A 23,642-nucleotide genomic window follows, 5' to 3' on the forward strand; every position below is an offset into this window, starting at 1 on the left:
TATCATTTAGTTCTAGAGATCTTCCCAGGCATGAGTGAATCTGTTTCCACTATACTCTTGCACATCTGCTATCTACAAAATCTTTCTCTACATGAATTGAATATTTCTGTCTTCCTCTTCATTATGAAAGGATTGTCAAGAATTGGGATTTGTTTTGTCTTGGTTAAGGCATTATTTATTAAGTCTTTCTTTTACGTCCCGAGTTCAAATTCTGCCAAGGTTGACTTTGCCTTTCATCTTTCAGGATCGATAAATAAAGTACCAGTTGCGTACTGGGGATCGATCCAATCAACTGGGACCCCTCCCCCAAAATTTCAGGCCTTGTACCTATAATAGAAAGAATTATTTATTAAGTCTTTCTGATATTTTTGTCTCAAGAGGAATATTTTAAAATCTTCCAGATGTCATTACCTAGTTCAACCTATAACTACTGCACATATAAAATTGTGTATTCTATATATAAAATGGTAAGAGAATAACTTAAGAGTAAACCAACTTTATTCAATTTTCTCCATTATAAAGAATATTTTTAAAGAGTTAATAGATCTGAACAAAGGATTCTGAGTGTCACCTCCATAAAGATGACAAGAGATTGAAAAAATGTAATGATATCATGCAAGCCATGCATGTCCAACCTTTACCAGCTTGCGGAATGGGCACTAAAACATTGATGATGATTTACAAGGTTTTTCTATAACCCATTTTGCTTATGTCCTAAGTTGAAGATTACACTACACTGATAAATTAATATTCAGTTTAGCCCTCAAGTCATGAAGGAATCATATTATAAAGAAACGATAAAATTATATAAAACTACAACAACCAACCTATTCATTTGAAGGGAGATATATATATATATAACAAAACAATTGAAACAAAAATATATGTAACATGAAAGAATATAGGGAAACTGAGGTAGAAAAAAAAAACATCTTTAGACAGAAGCTAATTTTGTTAATAAACTAAGGAAAGTAATGAACTGGCAGAATCACTAGACCATAGAAAAAATGCTTTGTTCTTCATTTCTGTTCAAATTCCACAAAAGTCAACTTTGCTCTTTATCCTTTCAATAAAATACCAGTCCAAGAAGTGGGATTGATGATGTCAACTAATTTCCTCCTCTTGAGTATAAACCAGAAATGATTAACATACATGGGTTAAAAAATAAGTTGGCTATGAAATAGATATTACTTTATAGAAATGGCAGTTGCTGGCTACCCCATCCCTAATTCACTCTGTCTCACTCCCAGTACATAGTAAATCATCTCATTGGGAACAATGACTTAAAGCTGAATGATTCAAACAAATCCCAGGATAAAACATCACATTTTATTAAAATATTGTTGAATCATTGACTACATTACAAATAAATAAACAAACCATAAAATCTCAGATAAAAAGAAACAATAAAAGAGTTGTTTTAGTTTCCTAGTTTGAACAAATGTAATGTATTGACAGGATTATTTTTAATAGAAAGACTTGAATGCTTATATTTATTTCTTTATTGCCCACAGGGGGCTAAACACAGAGGGAACAAACAAGGACAGACAAACAGATTAAGTCGAGTATATTGACCCCAGTGCGTAACTGGTACTTAATTTATCGACTCCGAAAGGATGAAAGGCAAAGTCGACCTCAGCAGATTTTGAACTCAGAACGTAATGGCAGACGAAATACCGCTAAGCATTTCATCAGGCGTGCTAACGATTCTGCCAGCTCGCCGCCTTGAATGCTTATATTATGAAACAAAACTATTTAGTGATGTCAATAGAAAATTCAAAGTGGCATGTCACTTATCTGTTTTCGAATGGGATTTGCTAAGATGCTATCTATGTACTCAAACAGAATTTCTGTAATGTCCTCAGCATAAGGAAACACAAAACAGTAAAAACTAGTGGGTTCCCCCCCCCCACCTTTAAAAGAAATGTATTGTGGTTGTGCATCTTGTGGGATTTTAATGACTTGGTTGAAGTAGTGGCAAATGGTTTTCTCTGTAGGAATTAGACAAAAGCAGTATCTCCCTGTATTACATTATATATTTCTTTAGATGAAATTTTATCATAATTATTAGTAGCAGCCTGTAAATCAATAACATTCAAGTATGAATTGTCATCACAGAACACAGAAGAGTCAGCACCGTTATCAGATGAAATTTCTTTAACAAACAAGATCATCTTTTGCAATGTTGGACTGAGATTCTTCTCTTCAGTTTCCTCATACATTTTTATTGGTTTCAAAATGAGTGTGGTACTCGTTTTTTTTTTCTTTCTCTGTTGCCTTTTGCTTTCCTTCGAGTTGCTTTAAGAAAGAGATTGATCTGTTCTGACAAGATAATGATGGTAGACCTACCACAAAACCAATGTAAAATGACTGGGCACAGCAATCATCATCATCATCATCATCATCGTTTAACGTCCGTTCTCCATGCTAGCATGGGTTGGACGGTTCGACCGGGGATCTGGGAAGCCAGAAGGCTGCACCAGGCTCCAGTCTTATCTGGCAGTGTTTCTACAGCTGGATGCCCTTCCTAACGCCAACCATTCCGTGAGTGTAGTGGGTGCTTTTTACGTGCCACCTGCACAGGTGCGAGGCGAGGCTGGCAACGGCCACGGTCGGATTGGTGTATTTTATGTGCCACCGGCACGGAAGACAGACGAGGCGGAGCTGGCATCGGCCACGAGTCGGATAGTGCTTTTTACACCACGAGTCGGATAGTGCTTTTTACGTACCACCAGACCAGGGATCCTGGCTGGTTCAATTCGATTTTGATTTCGCTTGCCCCAACATGTCTTCGCAATCAAGGGGGTTGGCATGGGTGTATTTTACGTGCCACCGGCACGGAAGCCAGTGGAGGCGGCGCTGGCATCGGCCACGAGTCGGATAGTGCTTTTTACGTACCAATATATGAATAATTCTGTAGATTTTGTTGATGCTTGTAGCTTGACAAACTTGTAGCCTCAGGAGTCCTTAACGAAGTCACTTCTCACTTCATGAACAATAAAAACCTACCAACTGGTTAATGTTCCATGATGCTGGGTATTTTCTGTCATTTCTATAGGCAAACTCTTAGAAAAGCTTTCTTCCTTTCATTTAAAGATGTACATATCTATGTATTTATACTCCTTCATGAGTCCAATATTAATATAAACTCATTCAGAGTATTTTATTAATACACCTGATTCCATTATCAACAATAGAGTTTCTAATTTTCTTTTCCAACATACAGTGTCAAAAACCACTTTTTGTCAAAAACTAAAATTTTTTTTAAAATGTATTTTCCAACATGAAGATTAAAATTTGAAACCAATTTACAACTGAGAAAATTATAATGCTCCAAAAATAAGTTACAGTAGCTTCTTATTCTATATTCTAATTCTATAATTAAACAGTACAACTAAACCTCTGACTTTTAACTTTAAACCCATATTAGAGGGAGAATTCTAAAGCCTGATACCAGAAATCACCACTTTTCTCTTCCTCTGTATATTACCATTGAGAATGAGAATCTTATGTCCCTCTAACGAGCAAACACAGTGATTGCTGTTTGAACAAGAAATAATTCCATAACAATCTTAATTTCACCTTATACAGCACTTCATTTTTTTTTTAATTCTGAAAAGTTGTAACTCTGTAATAATGAAAGGAAGAGTACCTCTAAATAATATTTTTCACTTCAATTTGTGTCCTTCAGCTTGCACAATATACATCAATGCTCAACTAAGCAGAGCTTTCACAAAATAAGTTGGCAGATGTGTCAATAGGAATGGCAGTCAACCTGTTTCCTTTGTAAAATAATTTTTCTTTGTAAGGTCCAGAATATATAAGATATTGTACATATTTATATACATATATTCTATTATGGCATGATGAAATATTTTCTTTCATAGTTTGTGTATACATTTGTAACACAATAACTGTAATATTAATGCTGTCCCTCAATATTACAGTACATTTCTCAGTTATTTACCCACAATGTCAAATAAATAAACACTAGCTTTTAGTTCTTTATGAAAATATGTCAAACAGGACATACATGAGAATTCTGAGAGTACAGTGTTATCAAAAATGGTAAGTTATCTCATTAATGTAGACCTAGCTGTAATCATAAAAAATAGTGTTGGCAGGCTGTTATCACATTATTGCATCTTTGTGTGAAAACATCTATAACTTCTTTAATTAAAACAGATTTTCTTATGACATTGAAATAGCTACTTTTTTGTCCATACACAAGCATGTTTAGTTAAGTGACTATTTTGAGAGAATGATCTACCACAAATATTACAGTGATATGGTTTTTCTCCTGTATGAATACGTTTGTGTTTAGTTACATCACTGTTTTGAAGAAATGATTTACCACAGACATCACATTGATATGGTTTCTCTCCTGTATGAATACGTTTGTGAGTCATTAAAGTACTATTTACAGCAAATGATTTGCCACAGATATCACAGTGATATGGTCTCTCACCTGTATGAACACGTATGTGAGTAGTTAACTCATCATTTCGATAAAATGATTTACCACAGACATTACAATGATATGGCTTCTCACCTGTATGAATGCGTTTGTGAACAGTTAACTCATTTCGAGAGAATGACTTACAACAGATATAACACTGATATGGTTTTTCTCCAGTATGAATGCGTTTGTGAGTAGTAAGATTACCTTTCTGAGAGAATGACTTTTTACAGATATCACAGTGATATGGTGCCTCTCCTGTATGAATACGTTTGTGTGTAGTTACATCACTACTTCCAGAGAAGGATTTACCACAGACATCACACTGATATGGTTTTTCTCCTGTATGAATACGTTTGTGAGTAGTCAGGTTACATTTTAGAGAGAATGATTTACCACAGATATCACAGTGATGTGGTTTATCTCCTGAATGAATACGTTTGTGGGTAGTTAGGTTACCTCTTTGAGAGAATGATTTATCACAAATATCACAGTGATATGATGATTTTCCCAACTCATTCGGCATCTCTTCAGGAAACAAAATCAATTTCTAAGTTACACAGAGTATTCACTTGTCCATAATTTTTTTTGTCTCATTACAATAAATAATTAATTTTCTTGTTTTTTTAACGGTTGTATTTACTTTTCTATAGTTACATCATATGTGACCTGTGTCAATACCTGAAGATGCTGCAAACTTCTTTGTAAATTTATCCAAGTTAAATTGCAATCAAAATCATCTTGTACTCATTCCAAGCAGTAGAGAATTGATGACAATAATTGCAGTTCAAACAAAATATTTCACAGTAATTCTACCATAGATTTATATAACTTGGGTTATATTTGTTATACACAGCATCTTCCTTCAGTTTGTAAAAGATGATAAATATGGACGATAATGTATCCCATGTAAAATGTTGTAATAATGCCATCTGATATTCTGAAATAAATGAGAAATAGTGTAAGATATAGAAGATACTTAAAATGTAGAGATTCGACGAAATATTTTACTATATTCATATATAAACATTAACTGAATTCAATATATCCCACTCTTCTCATGATGAACAAGAAAGATTGAAAAGTAAGGAGACAAATATATAAATAATATATAAAATATATAAAAATATATAAAAGTAAAACATAGTGGAAAGTGTAGAATTATTAAAGTAAACAATAACAATGAGTAGAATGAAAATAAACAGACCAAATGAAAAGAAATAGAATGCTTCTACTGCAGTTGCCTTACTACAAAGATAGCATCACTAGTGCTTCTCCCTGGCACAAAACCAAATTGCATCTCATCTAGGTTAACTCTCTTCCATAGTTGAACAATGACCCTTTCTCTAACTTTCATCACCTGGTCCAGCAATACACCTCTGTAATTACTTCTGTCCAAGGCTCCCTTTACTTTCATAGCAGTTGACAACAATACTGCTACAACAGTTGTTGGATATGACCTTCTCCTGGATAACCTGATTAATTATGTGGGCAACTAAACGACATCCCACTCCACAAGATACTTTAAGCATCTCAGCAGTAATTTCTGATAGGTAAGGGACCTTCTTCTGGCCCATCAGTAATTATTGCTTACAAGAGAAGGAAAGGGTGAGAGTATGTTGAGATGATATATATATATATATATATCCCAACATACACAAACATCCATACAGACATATACATATATACAGACAAATGTACATACAAATATATATACATACACACACTATATATAGATAGATAGATATGAAAATTACATATAGAAATATTCCATTGACATTCAATAATTTATTTATATTACAATTTTACATTAAATGCTATGAATATAATATAAATAATTATAAAAACCATAAAAGGCCAACAAATTGTTTCGACATATATATTTTTTCTAATCACAGTTCAAATTATATATAAGTCACTTTTACAATCCGGCCATCCTTCCCAGACCGTGTTTGGTTTCTTTCTTTCCCTGATGAGATGATTGCATTGTTTTACATCATTTTATACTTTCTGGAATAATACCAATGTTTTCTTCGAAACATATGTCGGAAGTAAAAAAATCTGAATAGCACCTGCGTTTAACTCCATTCATTTATTTATTTATTTATTTCTCTCTCTTTCTCTCTATCTCTCTCTATCTCTGTATATATATATATAATTTGTTTGTTGGGTTTTTTTCCATTTCTGATTTATATTTATGTGTGTGTGTGTGGTGTGTGTGTGTGTGTGTGTGTATATATTTCTTTACTACCACAAGAGGCTAAAGACAGAGGACAAACAAAGGGATTAAGTCAATTACATCAACCCCATTGTGTAACTGGTACTTATTTAATCGACCCCGAAAGGATGAAAGGCAAAGTCGACCTCGGCGGAATTTGAACTCAGAATGCAGCAGCAGACGAAATACCGCTTAGCATTTCGCCTGGTGTGCTAACGTTTCTGCCAGCTCGCCGCCTTAATATATATATGTATTAATATATATGTATATATATGTATGTGTGTGTGTATATATATATATATGTGTGTGTGTATATATATATATATATGTGTGTGTGTGTGTGTGTGTGTGTGTGTGTGTGTATAATGGCTTCTGTAGAACCACTGAGCAGATAGAAAGAAAAATGAATTCTCCCAATACTATGCCCTTATTAGATCACACATTGATACTCTTAATGTCATCATGGAAAACTACTGTGGCAAGGCTGATAAGGATAGGGAAAGCAAAGTAAAAATCAAAAGTCTCTTTGATCCAGTGGTTCCTCAAAAGAATGGATCCCCCACCCCTGTGAACAACCAGGATAGGGAAGCAAAGGAAGCAACAACCAGAAGGCCTTCTGTGCCAGTGGTCCTACAAAGGAATGGAGTCCTCACCCCATTGGACAACCAGAGGAATGCAAGTGCTACCACCAGAAAAGAAGGAAAGAACATGAGCACAAACAGGGGAGAAAAAAGAAAAGGAAAAAAATGAAATAACTAAAACTGAAACCCCAAACCACAAAACAAAAAACAGAAAACTCAAATAGGGAGGCTCTGATGGAATCCAAAACCCTAGAGCAGAGAAGAAATTTGGAGTGAACTCAAGGACCTGCAAAGCAAATCTTGGCATGGGAAGATGGTACAAACTGCCAGTTTGTTCACCCAAGATACTGCCAAAACTAGAAGGGCCTTAAGGAGAAATACTTCCATGAGGAAAGGCACCAATTTCCTCCACAGAAAATACATACAAATGCAGTGTGCTCTTCAGATGTTATGTGCAAGGCAACAGCTGAGCAAGAGTCTTTTTTGTGCATGGTGCAAAAGTTTGTGCAGCAGTTGACCTGGCTACATCAAGTGCAAACAAGGAACCTTGCCCGCCACAATCAACAGACACGAGATGGCTTCCCCTAATGTCTGCACAGTTGTCATGCCAATATTTTTACTAAATATTGGGGGCCTGTTGCATCACAATAAAAGCAAAATTTTTTTCCTGAGAGACCTTGCTGCATGCAATCAAGCCCTATGCATAGCACTTGTGGAAACTCATCTGATATAGAGGATGCTGAAGTACACATACCAAAATATACCATACTGCAAACAGACAGAAGAGAAAGGAGCCATGGTGGAGTTGCTGTATACATCCGTGAAGACCTCACACCCCAGGTCATATAGTCATACTGAAATTCAATATGTGACACTCTAATTGTATACATAAGACAAAACAATATAATCATATGCAATGCATATCACCCACCAGATGCTCCAAACCACATAAGCAAGTTTGAAGTTGCAATGTTTTCTCTCTCTCTCTCTCACTGCAATGTTTACAGATGGGCTGAATTGTAATCTCTAAGTTGCTTTGAGGGGAAGGTAAAAACTTCACAAATTTGGCCTCCCTCTGCTGTTGGACTACCGTGATGTTTGTTTAAAAGAGAGAAATTATGACATAAAATAAAGAAAGCAATATTTACTAAGCAAATGAGCACTATTATACAAAGATAAGATATAAAATTCATTAGAATTGGAAATCAAATGTGAAAATATCAAGGGGCTAGTGTTATTAACGAACTTTTCCTGATAGATGGTGTAAATAACCATTCCCCCACCTTTTTTTTTTTTTTTTTTTGCATTGTTTGATAATTGTGATTTGCTCTCACGAAAACGAATTGCTAGAACATTTAATTCAAAATACCAGTATTTTAAAGAAAGCTACCAGGGAAAAGATTCGATAGTTGAGGGGTAAGGGGCACATAGTTCTGTAGTTTTGCCGACTTGGATCTTTTTGGTTTGAACGGCAGTTTTCTAGCGGTGTCATATGAAATTGTCACCCATAATTATGACCCTAGTATCGATCTATTGCATTTCAATCTCTTTTAGGGTTAGGGTATCTTTTTTTCTTCACAAATGTAAATAAACCCAATCTGTTTCTTAAATGAGGGACATATTCATACGGCACAGAATGTTTTTTTTACCTCAATAGACGTCAGTAATTGGTTGAAATTGCAGAATTTTCTCAATAAAGCCAAGAGAAAAAGATGTTTTATAAACACATTCTACCAGTATACGAAGTTTAACATTTTTTAGTTACCTAGAAATTATGTTAAAAACTGCCGTTCAAACCGAAAAGATCCGCCGACTTTTGCCCAGATTTCAACGAGCGATATCTTAAATAAATCCAAAATAAAACAACGCTGGAAATATGTAGGAAATGATTCTCAGAAAGACACAGCAGACATTTATTACAGCAACATTGAAAGAAACTTGTCTTGGAAGCTTCTAAAACAAAATAATAAAAAATGTGCAAAAGAGTAAGGCCAGTATTAGAAAATATATCTTTTGTGCCAAATAGCCAACTGCCAATAAAGGTTTTCTATCGATTTGGAGTGAGGGTAAGGACACAAATCATTGAAAACTGGTTCTAATTTAATCTGTTAAAATTATTTAGTGGTATTCTTTCGAAGTTAGAATTTAAGTTAATGTAATGAAGTTGTGATAATATTTTGCAAACGTCCCAGTCAGCCCTGGGACTGACCTCAAATCTAAATACGGCCAAAAACTGTCATTTCTGAAAATATTTATAATTTAAGCATCAGAAATTAAGATTCTTCAAAAATATTTCACAAATTAATTGGCGGATTTTATTTACAAAAATAATTTTTCAAGAGATTTCGACGAATTTTTCGATGAAACATACAACTTAATGGGCTTTGACGTAACATGTTTGGATAATTGTAATCTATAATGTTTTAAAAAATTTATATGTGAAAAATAATTCGAAAATGTCAAAAGACGAAAAATTACAGAAAATGTCAAAAGGCGAAAAATTACAGAAAGGAGGCGAAAACAAAAAAAGAATGATTTCAATTTTTTTTTTTTTTTCCGAATCATAAACTTAAATGTTTCAAACAGTTTTGTCGAATTAATTTCCGACTTTATTTTACAAGAATCTCTTCCGAGTCAGTGGAAACACAAACACAAAAAAAAAAAAAGAAAAGAAAAGAAAGAAAGAAATTATTTTCCTTTCGTGATTTTCAGTCTGGGATGTTAGGGAAAGCACAAAATTAGTAAATTCTGTTTTAAGTTATACTGACCATTTCTTATGTCCAATGTTTTTAATGGTTAGGCCATTAAATTAAAATGACGAGGTGAGGAATAATTATCGCTGCAAATTTTCATGCGTTGTTCGTATAAAATAAACATTCTCAATAATATTTCGACATTGTAGACAAACACGTTATCAGAGTTCTCTAATAAGAAAATTATTTGGCAACCAAAGATCATTACCAATTTCAATACTTTTGTAAATTTTATTCGTAAAAATATGAATTACTACCGGTAAGGGGAGGTAACTCGAGCTACGATATTTTTCCATTTCCGGGTCATTTTTGGCATTTTGTTTTTCCTCACATACATGTCTGTAATTAAGTTCTCCTATAAGTAATTTGGGCGATCCTTCGGTATAGGTACACACGTGACTTTGTTTACATTTCTGAAGATAACAGGAACCCGGCAATCTTTCGTCTCTAGTAGACCTTTCCGTCGATTTCCGTAAAAATTTTTTTTTTTTACATATGGGCTTGCGGGAACATTTGAAGTAATGAGAGCGAAAGAGACTAAGAGAAAGCGATTGTATGACGAGGGAAGTTCTTTTGAAGTTACCGTCCAGGGGAAGCATTGATGTACATGTGTGTACGTGTGCGTGTGTGTTTGATGGGGTGTGGGAGACAGTATGTTGTGTAAGTGAAGTGCTTCTGTTAGTGTGTGTGAAAGAAAGAGATAACTGAAATTTTTTACTCGGTGTATGTGTATATGTATGTATATTACTTCAAAAGTTCCCGCAAGCCCATATGTAAAAAAAAAAAAAAATTACGGAAATCGACGGAAAGGTCTACTAGAGACGAAAGATTGCCAGGAACCCTTGGTTAATATAGGGCGTTACGATTATCAGAAAATAAAAAAAAAAATGTGTGTAATAGGTGTAAAACAACTTCCTATGAACGAATATGAAAAAAAAAATTCGCGCACGCGAAAGGGGGGTGGGGGAGAGGCCTCGGAAAATTCACATCGGGAAGTTCCGAAAGCGTCTGAGGGACTGTGTACAAAAATACGGAGTTTATGATTCATGTGTGAGTGTGTGTTCTTGATACTCGTTTAGAACAAGTAGTTTTACACCAATTACACTATTTTTTCTTAGTTTAAAGGCCGTGGACTGAAGATGTGAAATTTCCGAAGCCTCTCCCCCACCCCCCTTTCGCGAGCGCGCATTTTTTTCATGATAGTCGTTTAGAGCAATTTTTTTTACACCTATTACGCTGTTTTTGTTTTCGTTTTTGTGCCCGGTTCAGACGCTTTCGGAAGTTCCCGATATAAATTTTCCGAGGCCTCTCCCCCACCCCTCTTTCGCGAGAGCGCATTTTTTTTGTCATATTCGTTTAGAGCAAGTTGTTTTACACATATTACACTATTTTTTTTTTGTTTTGGTGCCCGGGTCAGCTCCTCAGACGCTTTCGGAACTTTCCGATGTGAATTTTCCGAGGCATTTCCCCCACCCCCCTTTCGCGTGCGCGAATTTTTTTTTTCATATTCGTTCATAGGAAGTTGTTTTACACCTATTACACACATTTTTTTTTTGATTTTCTGATAATCGTAACGCCCTATATTAACCGAACCCTTTTCTCCCACCCCTAACCTCCCATATATAAAAAAAAAATACTTTCTTGAAATGTATCCGGTACTTATACCGAAGTTACGCCGTAATTTGTAGTCTACAGCAATAGAGGCACCAATCCCTAAATTCTTCCTTACGAGACATAATAGTTGTCAATTCTTTCACCCACAGCACTATGAGTAAACAACGATACACTGGAGTTGCTATGACAACAATGCCTCTAACTTTGTTAATTTTCCAAAAAAATTGGCAGTCCTTTGTTTTAACTCGGTGGCGTGCGCGCGCTACATTACGGCGTTCGGTAAATTCCGTAAAAAAACTTTTATTTATTTATTTTGTGGGAGGATATGTTCATTTCGTTGGATGTCAGCAAAAAGTGAAAGAGAGAAAATGGAAAGAGACATGCGTATGTGTTACTGGGGGTGCGAGACAGAAAGTGTGTTGTGTGTATATGAGAGAGAAAGAGAGAGAGAGACAGCGTACATTGTTTTTACTTATTTTGGATCTTTTCGGTTTGAACGGCAATTTTTTTTTATAATTTCCACGTAACTAAACACTTTTAAACTTCGTATACTGGTAGAATGTGTTTATAAAACCTTTTTCTTTTGGCTTTATTGAGAAAATTCTATGGTTTGTAAGATATTTGTTGTTTTTTTCTGCAATTTGAACCAATCAATGACGTCTATTGAAGGTGAAAACATTCTGTGCCGTATTAATATGTGGCGATGCTTCGGTATATGTACACACGTGACTTTGTTTACATTTCTGAAGATAACAGAAACCCTTTTCTCCCGCCCCTAACCCTAACGCCCCATATATTAAAAAAAAACCACTTTTTTTAAATGTATCCGGTACTTACACCGGTACATATACCGAAGGTTCGCCGAATATGTCCCTCGTTTAAGAAACAGATTGGGTTTATTTACATTTCTGAAGAAAAAAGATACCCTTCACCCCACCCCTAACTAATCCTAACCCTAAAACAGATTGAAATGCAATAGATCGATACTAGGGTTATAATTACGGGTGACAATTTCATATGACACCGCTAGAAAAAACTGCCGTTCAAACCGAAGAGTTTCGAGTGATGTGGTTTGAGGGAGAGAGTGATAGCGTAAATTTTATTTACTTTTTCTAGCATCTTTTTTTAGTAAGCGTGTTTGACTGAGAGAGAGAAAGAGAGAGGTGTATTGTCAGAAAGAGAGGTATGTCTTGCTCTGTGTGTATGTGTGTGTGTGTGTGTGTGTGTGTGTGAGAGTGAGAAAGGAGGGGAGAGTGATAACGTAAATTTTTTTTTATTTAGTTAGTTTTTCTCGCATCTTTTACGTTTCACTCTCTCCCTCTCCCTCCCTCTCACTCACACACACGCGGAGCAAGACACACCACTCTCTCAGTCAAACAAAAGATCTAAAAACACTAAAAAAAGATGCGAGAAAAAGTAAATAAATAAAATTTACGCTATCACTCTCACTCTCAGTCAATCACTCACTCAAAAAAGATCCGAGAAATATACTCTGTTACTTGTTTCAGTCATTTGACTGCGGCCATGCTGGAGCACCGCCTTTACTCGAGCAAATCGACCCCGGGACTTATTCTTGGTAAGCCCAGTACTTATTCTATCGGTCTCTTTTGCCGAACCGCTAAGTTACGGGGACGTAAACACACCAGCATCGGTTGTCAAGCAATGCTAGGGGGACAAACACACACACACACACATATATATATATATACATATATACGACAGTTTCCGTCTACCAAATCCACTCACAAGGCATTGGTCGGCCCGGGGCTATAGCAGAAGACACTTGCCCAAGATGCCACGCAGTGGGACTGAACCCATAACCATGTGGTTGGTTAGCAAGCTACTTACCACACAGCCACTCCTGGTACGTTGACACTCTCTTCCTCCCTCACACACACCTCCCCGCTCTCTCTCTCTCACACACACTAACACAGACAACACACTTTCTGTCTCGCACCCCCCACCAACACAAACACACGTCCCTGTCCATTTTCTCTCTCTTTCACTTTATGCTGACATCAAAGGAAATGTACACATCCTGTCACGAAAATAAATAAATTTTACGGAATTTACATCATCATCATCATCATTGTTCGACCGTGGTCGAGACAATGGAATTTACCATGCTACGCCAGACTTCACGGTCCATCATGGCATTACGGAGGTCCTGTTGCTGGATGCCTGTATCCCTGGAGATTACATCAGGGTAGGAGAGTGTGCGCCCTCTGGTATTGCGAGTAGATGGCTTCCAGAGGAGAAGAGTAGAAATTACCTCTCTGTACCTTAGCTGATGGATCAGCTATTCCAGTTTGGCATTTCTGCGAGTCATATCGAAGGATAGCCAAAAAATTCGTTACCAGTATTCGAAACTCCATCAAAATACATGATTTGAAAATTTTCAGATTAAAATTTGTGGTTAGAAGAAAACAAAAATGGTTTTGAATAAAATACAATTTCAGAAGAAATGATATAATTCAAGGTTCTCTATAAACTTTCGGATCTTCAGTCCAGGACATGAGCTCCTCCCTCCGGTCCTCTAGCTTCTTTAAGAAGCTCTGTATTGCCCCACCCTTATGGTAGAAGATAACAAAATCATCTCTCCTCGCTCTGGGAGGGGTCACAGTTTCCTCTATCGGCAGCACACCTCCCACCGACGAGGTTTCAGGGCATGCCGCAGTGTACCATCAACCGTCGGCAATGTCCCGTTCTTTATATTTTTATTTTTTATTTTTCTCCCCTTTGCTACGTGGGGTGTAGTACCTCTGCTTTATCCGGAGGATGTTCCTTCCCCCCCCCCGCAGCTTTAGGGTCATTCGGTGGGCAACCATTGTTGCCTACCTTTCTTTTTTCTCCTTTTTTCGAGGAGGTCTCCACCTCCTCGACTGCCTCCATCTCTCCCTCCAATGGGGGGGGGGGCTGCTACTTTTATTAACTGCTCCAGGACTTTACCTTGGTCCTGGGGACAGTTCTTTTTAATGTGACCTGGTTTCAGGCACAGGCGACACTTGGTGGCGGGGGCGCCCCTCAAGAATCAACGGATACATAGAACCGGCCATTCTAAAAAAATCTGGGAAAACCAGCTTATTGGCTGATTGGGTCCACAGGGTCAAAATCGCTTTTGACCCCACCCAATCAGCTGCAGGCTGAATTTTAACATTTAGGAGCCTGGCTCCGCTGCCACCCAGACCCCGGCAGATAGTGTCTTCGATCCACTCGGGTTCTATCCTGGGTGGTAGCCCACAGACCCAAGCTCTTGTTAATTTCTTCCCACAATATGTGGGAAGAAACAGAATATTTTGCCCTTCTAAGGGCTACTCGCGATATTGCGAGCCTCCTCAGAGGTGTCAAATAGCAACCACACCGTTGCATACTTGACACTCCTGGCAATAAACTTAATAGTTGGCAAAATATCTGCCAACTCTTTTTCAAGCTACTTACCACACATCCATTCCTGCGCCTATATTTATTGATGTTTTTCAGTATTTTTCTTTCCATAAACACATTTATGCTATAAAAGAAAAATTTGAAAATATATGATTTTTTTTCAACCCCACTCCCCACCGTCGATTGTTTCTGCCCCCCCCCCACCTCATAACTTTTAGGAAAATGGATATCTTTTATTGAAATTTATATAAATCCGTTTCAAGCAGCATAGATTACGATTATAAAGAAATTTGTGGGGAAAATGTTTTCCAAAGGGGTGAGGAATTTTTTTCTCTCATAACTTATAGGAAAATGGATATCTTTTACTGAAATTTTATATAAATACCTTTCAAACAGCATAGAATACGATTATAAAGAAATTTGAGTTAATGTTTACTTTAACTCTCGGTCACAAAAAAAAAAAAAGAACAGGTGCAATAGGTGTAAAAAGAAATGTGTATTAAAGGAATATGAAAGAAAAAATTTGCACTGAGGAGTAGGGAGAGGACTTTCGGAAAAGAAAGACTTCCTCCCCTCAGAAAAAAGTGGGGTGGGAGGTACAAAAGGAAGTCTTGCCAAATACCTTTCAAATGGCATAGATTACGACTATAAAGAAATTTGTGAGGAAATTGGATCTTTACCTTTTGACCTACAGATTTTAAAAATAATTTTTTGCAACTAAACACTTTCAAACTTCGGACAGTGGTAGAATGTGTCATATATAACATCTTTTACTCTTAGTATTTTTGAGAAAAACTTATATTTACGAAGTTATTTCGCGTTAACGTTGTCCTATTTCGGTAATTTCAACCAATCAATGACGTGTATTCAGCTGAATAAAATTATTGCTGTTGTTTGTCAACAAGAACTTCCGGCGGTGCATATTTCGTTTGTGACTGTTATTTATGACAACTCTAACCCTAAAGCCTTAAATCTAAAACCAGTACAAACGCACAAGCGATGTCATAAATAACAGTGACAAGCGAAAAATACACCGCCGATAGTTGTTGTTGACAAACAACGGCAGTAATTTTATTCAGCTGAGGACTACTTTGACGTGAAATAACTTTGTAAATATAAGTTTTTCTCAAAAATGCTAAGAGTAAAAGATGTTTTATATGACACATTCTACTAATGTCCAAAGTTTGAAAGTGTTTAGTAACAAAAAATTATTTTTTAAATCTGTAGGTCAAAAGGTAAAGATCCAACAAATATATAAACAAAAAATTGTGCAAACGAACGGAGGGTGGGTGGGGAGAGAAGTTTCTGAAAATTCCCACGATCCAATTTTTTTCCCCTCATAACTTCCAGGAAAACATTTTCCCCACAAATTTCTTTATAATTACAATCTATGCCGTTTGAAAGGTGTTTCTGTAAAATTTCATCAAAAGCTAGTCACTTTCCTTAAAGTTATGAAGGAAAAAATCGGATCGTGTGAATTTTCCGAAATCCTCTCCCCCACCCTTTCGGGAAACATTTTTCCCAGAAATTTCTTTATAATCGTAATCTGTGCCATTTGAACGGTATTTCTATAAAATTTCATCAATATATATTCATTTTCCTTAAAAGTTATGAGGAAAAATCGGATCTTGGGAATTTTCCGACAGTCCTCTCCCCACCCACACCCCGTTCGTTTGCGCAACTTTTTTTTATATTCGTTTTCTACACATTTTTTACACCTAAGTATGCTGGCTTTTTTTTTGTCGTGATCGGATCTTAAACTGTATATTGACCGCTGTTTCCTCAATCGAAGGATCACGCTGACGTTTCCTCAGTAACATAACAGTTTATTTTGTCGGATGATGTTTTTGTTTGACCAACGTTTGATTAAATTGTAAATTGATATTACGGACAGCATTTCTGAATGTGTTAAATTGTTAGGAACTCTTCTGTATGTCACCGGTGTGATTCAAAAGAAGTTAAAAATTATCAGTAACACCGTTTACTTCGTGTGTTTGTTGCCAAAATTTGAAACTAGTATTATTATAATTATTTATAGTCATTTATTTTAATCATATCATGTAAACGGAGGTCCATAATATCCAAGCCAAAATCTGAATCATAAAACATAGTAACAGACATTTCTCAGTTTTTAAGAATTCTTCAAGAATGGAAGGCATTAATGAGTTGGACACTTCTAACACAACTGTTTTTAACAATGTAGACGCAATTACACAGACAGTCAGTGGTGAGAAACTTTTACCTAGTGAAACATTTACTAAACAAACATCAGTAAACAGAAACGTTGCTAAATATCGCTGTGAGGTTTGTAAGAAAACATTCCCTTCAGAACATGAAATGTTCGCTCACAAAAAAATACATAATAAGGAAAAACCATTCCACTGTGAAATATGCGGGAAATATTTTGTATCTAACAGAAATTTAACCAAACACACCAGAATACACACTGGAGAAAAACTGTTTCACTGTGAAATCTGTGGGAAACCTTTCGTTAATAATTCGAATCTTGTTATCCACATACGTAGTCACACTGGAGAAAAACCGTATAGTTGCGATATATGCGGGAAATCTTTTGTCAATAATAGTAATTTAAAAGGACACAAAAAAATACACACTGGCGAAAAACTTTTTCAGTGCGATTTGTGTGCGAAATCTTTCATTGATAATTGGAAACTTATTATCCACAAACGTAGTCACACAGGAGAAAAACCGTTTCACTGTGAAATCTGTGGGAAATCTTTCTCTCAGAATTCTCACCTTGTTATCCACATACGTAGCCACACTGGAGAAAAACCCTTCCATTGTGATATTTGTGGTAAATCAACGGTCTCTAACAGTAGTTTGGCAAGTCACAAAAGGATACACGCTGGAATAAAGCCATATCGTTGTGAAATATGCGGGAAATCTTTCACCGATAATTTAAATCTTGTTATACACAAACGTAGACATACAGGAGAAAAACCGTTTCACTGTGAAATATGTAAGAAATCATTCTCTCAAAATTCTCATCTTGTCATTCATATTCGTTGTCATACAGGAGAAAAACCTTATCAGTGTGATGTGTGTGGGAAATCTTTGGTGTCTAACAGTAGTTTAATAAATCACAAAAGGACACACAGTGGAGAGAAACCATTTCGTTGTGAAATGTGTGGCAAGTGTTTCAGTGATAATTTGAATCTTGTTATACACAAACGTAGACATACTGGGGAAAAACCATTTAGTTGTGAAATGTGCGGGAAATCTTTCATTGAAAGTTCCAAGCTTACAATCCATAAACGAAGACACACAGGAGAAAAACCATATAGTTGTGAAATATGTGGAAAATCTTTCGTGAATAAAAGTGATTTAAAAAGTCATGAACGAATCCACAGTGGAGAAAAGCCCTATCACTGTGAAATATGCGAAAAATCATTTTCTGTTAATTCTAGTCTAGCAGTTCACAGAAGAATCCACAGTGGGGAAAAACCTTATCAGTGTGAAATATGTAGTAAATGCTTTGTCTATAAAAGTAACTTGACAAGACACAAACGAATCCACAGTGGAGAAAATCCATTCCATTGTGATATTTGTGGGAAATCTTTTATTGAAAAATTTAAGCTTACAGTCCACAAACGTAGGCACACTGGAAAACAACCATACTGCTGTGAAATATGTGATGAATCATTTGTGAATAATAGTGATTTAAAAAGCCACGCACGAATCCACACTGGCGAACAACTCTTCCGCTGTGAAATATGTGGGGAATCATTTCATTTGAATTCTTTACTTGTATTCCACAAACAAAAGAACTGTAAAGAGAAACCTTACCTCAGTGAAAATTACAGGCAATCTTTTCTTAAAAATGAGGATTTAAAATATCATGAGCAAATACACCCAGAAGAAAAGTGTTATCTTTGTGAAATGTGTGGCAAATCCTTCTCTCGGAATTCTGATCTATTAAGCCACAAACGTAGGCACACAGGAGAAAAACCTTGTCATTGTGAAATGTGTGAGAAATCTTTTGTTAATAATAGTGATTTAAACAGGCACAAACGAATCCACAGCGGAGAGAAACCATACAACTGCAAAATCTGTGGTAAATCCTTTATCACTTACACTCTCTTAAAAAGGCACCAACAAATACACACAAGAGGGAAATCTTTTAAGTATGAAACATGAGAAATCGTTCCTTTGTAAATCTAAATTTATAGTCCATCAATATACCCACATTGGCAAACATTGGTCACAGTGAATTATGTCAGAAATCATTGTCTTCAAATTATAATGTTTTTGTGTACACATGTATGCTCTGAAAAACACCCTTTGACTTAAATATTTATGAATTGTGATCTTCAAAAAGTTGCTAAATGAATAAACACTCGGCATAGAACTATATTAGTTTAGAATATGTGAGGAGTCCTTTAGGAATAAGTAAGTCTACATTTTTAATCCAGAGTTGAATACAGACTGGAGACAAAAATTATCATTGTGAAATATTTTTAGTCTTGTAATCGACTAATATATCCACAAATACACCCTGAAAGAAGATCTATTCACTGTTATTTATCATTAAAGTTTCATATTAATCATGACTGGGAAAATAAAGGAGGAAAACTTTACAGATGTAAAATTTGTGGAAAATGATTCTCATTCAAAGAACATGTTGTTAAACATAAATACATATAGAGATGGAAAATATTGAGAAGAATTTGTTGGCAACATTCTCTTGAATAGTAAAACCAACTAATTACTGAGAGATTTGTGTAAAATCTTGTCACTGAAATTTGTGACAAAAGATTTGTTTTCTTATGGAAATTAAAATCTCATAACTATTTATGAGATTTATCCATTTGTTGAATGGAGTATTCTGGAAAAGGGGAATATTTTTTTAACATTAATTACCAGTGAAAACACTAATAAAATCATTATCATCATTCAACGTCCATTTTCCATATTGGCATAGATTGGATGATTTAACTGTAGCTGGTAAAGCCCGGAGCTGCTCCAGGCTCCATTGCCTGTTCTGGCATGGATGCTTTTCCTGATGCCAACCACTCCATAGAGTTTACCTTGTGCTTTTAATGTGGCACCATCACTGGTATCAATTCTACTGTGAAAGACAGGTCTTAGGTACAGCATTGTGTCAATTATCTCAGTTGTTAGTCATCTCCTTTGTAAAGCTTAGTACTTGAGATCGGCCTTCAAAATATTGCTTCATAATATTGTCTCCATTCATAACTACAAACTTAAGGGAAGTGGCTCTTATATCTTGAAACACTGGATGTCAGAACATTTTAGTAGCTTGGTTTTAGTGATAATGGCCATATTGATTCAGGAGAATTCTGCAGATAGATGGATGTTTTGATATTTTCAGTATTTGCTGATTTATAATAACCTTCATTTGTGGATGCTGGTTGCATAGCAACACAATATTTGTTTATTTGCTACAGCTATTAAGTTCAACTCTACCAGCACCAATGCCAATTATTGTAAGTAAATATTGCTAAGACTGCAATATGACAGGTAAATACTAGGTTTGAGAGAGACTGTCAACTTTAAACCTTTGTAGATGAGAGGTTTCGTTTCTGTTGTAGTTTTGTGAGAAGCTACAAGTAGCTGCTGTACCCATTATAATATCACAGAGTATTTAAAATAAGGTTAATCTCAGTTGTAGTTTGGTAAGGAGCTGCTGTAACTGTTTTATTATCATACACAGTATCTCAAGTACAACCAATTTAGTCACTACACTGTATGATATGAGACTTGTTCTGCGTCAATGAAACTGATTGTAAGCAACACCAAGTACTTCTGATACTTCATTATGATGTACCATGAAATGGTTATAAAAAACACCCATGTATTTATGTTTTCCAATATTTTTCTCCTTATGAACACATTTACTGGAATGATGATGTGGTGGTCTATTGCTGGGATATAAGCAACAGCCACAAAAAAAATTATTTAAAACCTTAGCCTCACCCTGCATCAAGTGAGTCTATGTGTATGTGTGTAAGAAAAAACTTACAGAAAAGTATACTATTAAAATAAATTATCTTTTACATATGTTTGTATTTTTTTAACTCACTCTGTCACCTTACTGAAATTCTTTACACACATGCATACATACATTGACAAACACACACAGTGTGAGTGATATAATTTTGAAGAGTGGGAGAGTGAAAGAAATAGACAAATGTGAGAGAGAGAGAATGAGATCTTTACTGTCTTTGTCACAGATTTCAAAATTTTAAAATTAAGTGTAAGTTTTGAAATTTGGTATATTAATATACTTTTTCAGGATGGATGCGTGTTTTTAATTCATTTATTCCAGAAAAAATTTTTTTTTTTAATGTTACAGAGGTTAAAGTTTGATCATTTTTACCCAATCAGAAAATAGGATTTTTGTATGTGATAGCTGTGATAAAATGGAAGTAAACATTAGAAGATGTTTTAAAGAAAATGAAAGTTATGCTTGAGAGTTAATACATACACAAAGAGAGTGAGTGTCAAAGAGTGTACTAAATATAAAGAGATGGCTTGATGGTGATAGAGAGTGGGGATCTTTTCGGTTTGAGCAGCAGTTTTTTCTAGCGGTGTCATATGAAATTGTCACCCATAATTATGCCCCTAGTATCGATCTATTGCATTTCTATCTCTTTTAGGGTTAAGGGTGGGGGAAGGGTATCTTTTTTTCTTCACAAATGTAAATAAACCCAATCTGTTTCTTAAACGAGGGACATATTCATACAGCACAATGTTTTTTACCCCAATGGATGTCATTGCAGAAATTGAAGAAAAAAACATCAAATATCTTACAAACTATAGAATTTTCTCAATAAAGCCAAGAGAAAAAGATGTTTTATAAACACATTCTACCAGTATACGAAGTTTAAAATTTTTTAGTTACCTAGAAATTATGTTAAAAACTGCCGTTCAAACCGAAAAGATCCGAGAGTGGGAGAGTTGTGGTTCCAAAGTTGAGTTATTTCTCATAGAAAATTGTTTTTTTTTTATTATTATTTACGAACAACATTGTGGGAGAGTTAATACATACACAGAGTGTCAAAGAGTATAGTAAATATAGAGAGATAGTTTGATGGTGATAGAGAGTGGGAGAGTTGGGGTTCTAGAGTTATTTCTCATAGAAAATTTTTTTGTTATTTATGAACAACATTGTCTGTGGGATGCAGAATTCAAAAATCAAATTTGTTTTTCTCAAGGATTCACTGTTTCAGAGCCTTTTTACGTTAAACACTCATACATAACCACATACATTCACATTTATATATATATGTGAGTATATATCATCATCATCATCATTTAATGTCCATTGTCCATGCTAGCATGGGTTGGACTGTTTGAGCAGGGTTGGTAAGCTGAGGGGCTGCACTAAACTCCAGTCTGATTTGGCATGGTTTCTACAGCTTGATACCCTTTCTAATGTCAACCACTCTGAGAATGTAATGGGTGCTTTTGCATGACACCAGTATCTTCCATGACTATGATTTCACTTGTTGAAGGGTCTTCTTCTCAAGCAAAGCATATTGCCAAAAGTCTCAGTCATTTGCAATTGTCTCCATGAGGCCCAATGCTCGAAAGGTGCTTTTTATGTGCTACCAGCAGGGGTGCTAGCTATGTGACACTGGCATCGGCCACATTGCCTCTGTGAGACCCAACACTCAAAAGGTGCTTTTTACATGCCTCCGGCACAGGTATCAGTTACATGACACCAACAACAGCCACAACTATGATTTCATTTGGTTTGATGGGTCTTCTCAAGCATGACATATTGCCAAATATCACAGTCACTAGTCATTGCATCCATGAGGCCCAATGTTCGAAGATCATGCTTCACCACTTCATCTCATGTCTTCCTGGGTCTCCCTCTTCCACAGCTTCTCTCCACTGTTAGAGATCGGCACTTCTTCACACAGCTGTCCATATCTATGTTTATATATTGTATGTGAGTATATATATTTATATGTGTGTGTGTGTCTTTATATATAAGGTACTTTCAATTTCAACTGGATCAATCTCTTTGCACACAGACAGCCACTGTGATAAGCTATGCAGATGATACAAAAGTCTCACAGGTAATACAGCCCTGGAGATGTCTCACACTTACAACGAGATTTGGATGCAATATACAAATGGGCTGAAAGTAATAACATGAAACCTAATGCTGAAAAGTTCCAAGCATTGCGTTATCAACAGACAAAGCTAAATGCAACACAGACAAAATACACTGGACCAAAATCATATTCAGTGTGTGATCTGAACATTGACATGAGTAGTGATGTATCTTTTCATGCACATATTACTAGGTTGGCAATGAAATGTGGACAGCTGGCTGGCTGGATTTCTAGAACTTTCAGAACAGAAGTGCAGGAAACCATGATGGTTATCTGGAAGATGTTTGTCCTAAACTGTTTGGATTATTACTCCTAACTATGGTCACCACAGAATGTAATATTAATGGCAAAACTCAATGCTAGACAAAGAAGATTGTCTCAATGCAACAGATTAGCTACTAGGAAAGACTCAAAGGGTTAAGACTATTTTCTTATCTTGGAAGTGATATCACATCCGAAAAAAAGATATACCAAATCCACATAGCAAAAGCATGGATGAAAAGGGAATTATTCAGAATAATC

The 23,642-nt window shown here is 35.8% G+C and overlaps 1 protein-coding gene and 1 long non-coding RNA gene across 2 annotated transcripts; one reads left to right on the forward strand and one right to left on the reverse strand.

Moving 5' to 3' along the window:
- Positions 1-5,080: 5,080 nt before the first annotated feature.
- On the reverse strand, positions 5,081-10,249 carry LOC118764510. Its single transcript, XR_005000320.1, has 2 exons — positions 10,027-10,249; positions 5,081-5,399 (listed from the first exon to the last, which is right to left on the reverse strand). It is a non-coding gene; the product is annotated as an uncharacterized LOC118764510 (long non-coding RNA).
- A 6,742-nt stretch (positions 10,250-16,991) lies between these two features.
- On the forward strand, positions 16,992-21,049 carry LOC115215237 (zinc finger protein 2-like). Its single transcript, XM_029784475.2, has one exon. It carries the CDS (start codon positions 17,158-17,160, stop codon positions 19,165-19,167), a length of 2,010 nt encoding a protein of 669 aa, XP_029640335.1. The 5' UTR covers positions 16,992-17,157; the 3' UTR covers positions 19,168-21,049.
- The last annotated feature ends 2,593 nt before the right edge of the window (positions 21,050-23,642 follow it).

The sequence above is a fragment of the Octopus sinensis genome, linkage group LG8, assembly GCF_006345805.1.
Source record: "Octopus sinensis linkage group LG8, ASM634580v1, whole genome shotgun sequence".
Classification (NCBI taxonomy): domain Eukaryota; kingdom Metazoa; phylum Mollusca; class Cephalopoda; order Octopoda; family Octopodidae; genus Octopus; species Octopus sinensis.

Excerpts from the sequence above, each read along its gene's own strand:
- LOC115215237 (XM_029784475.2), top strand. The coding sequence starts at position 17,158 with ATGGAAGGCATTAATGAGTTGGACACTTCTAACACAACTGTTTTTAAC.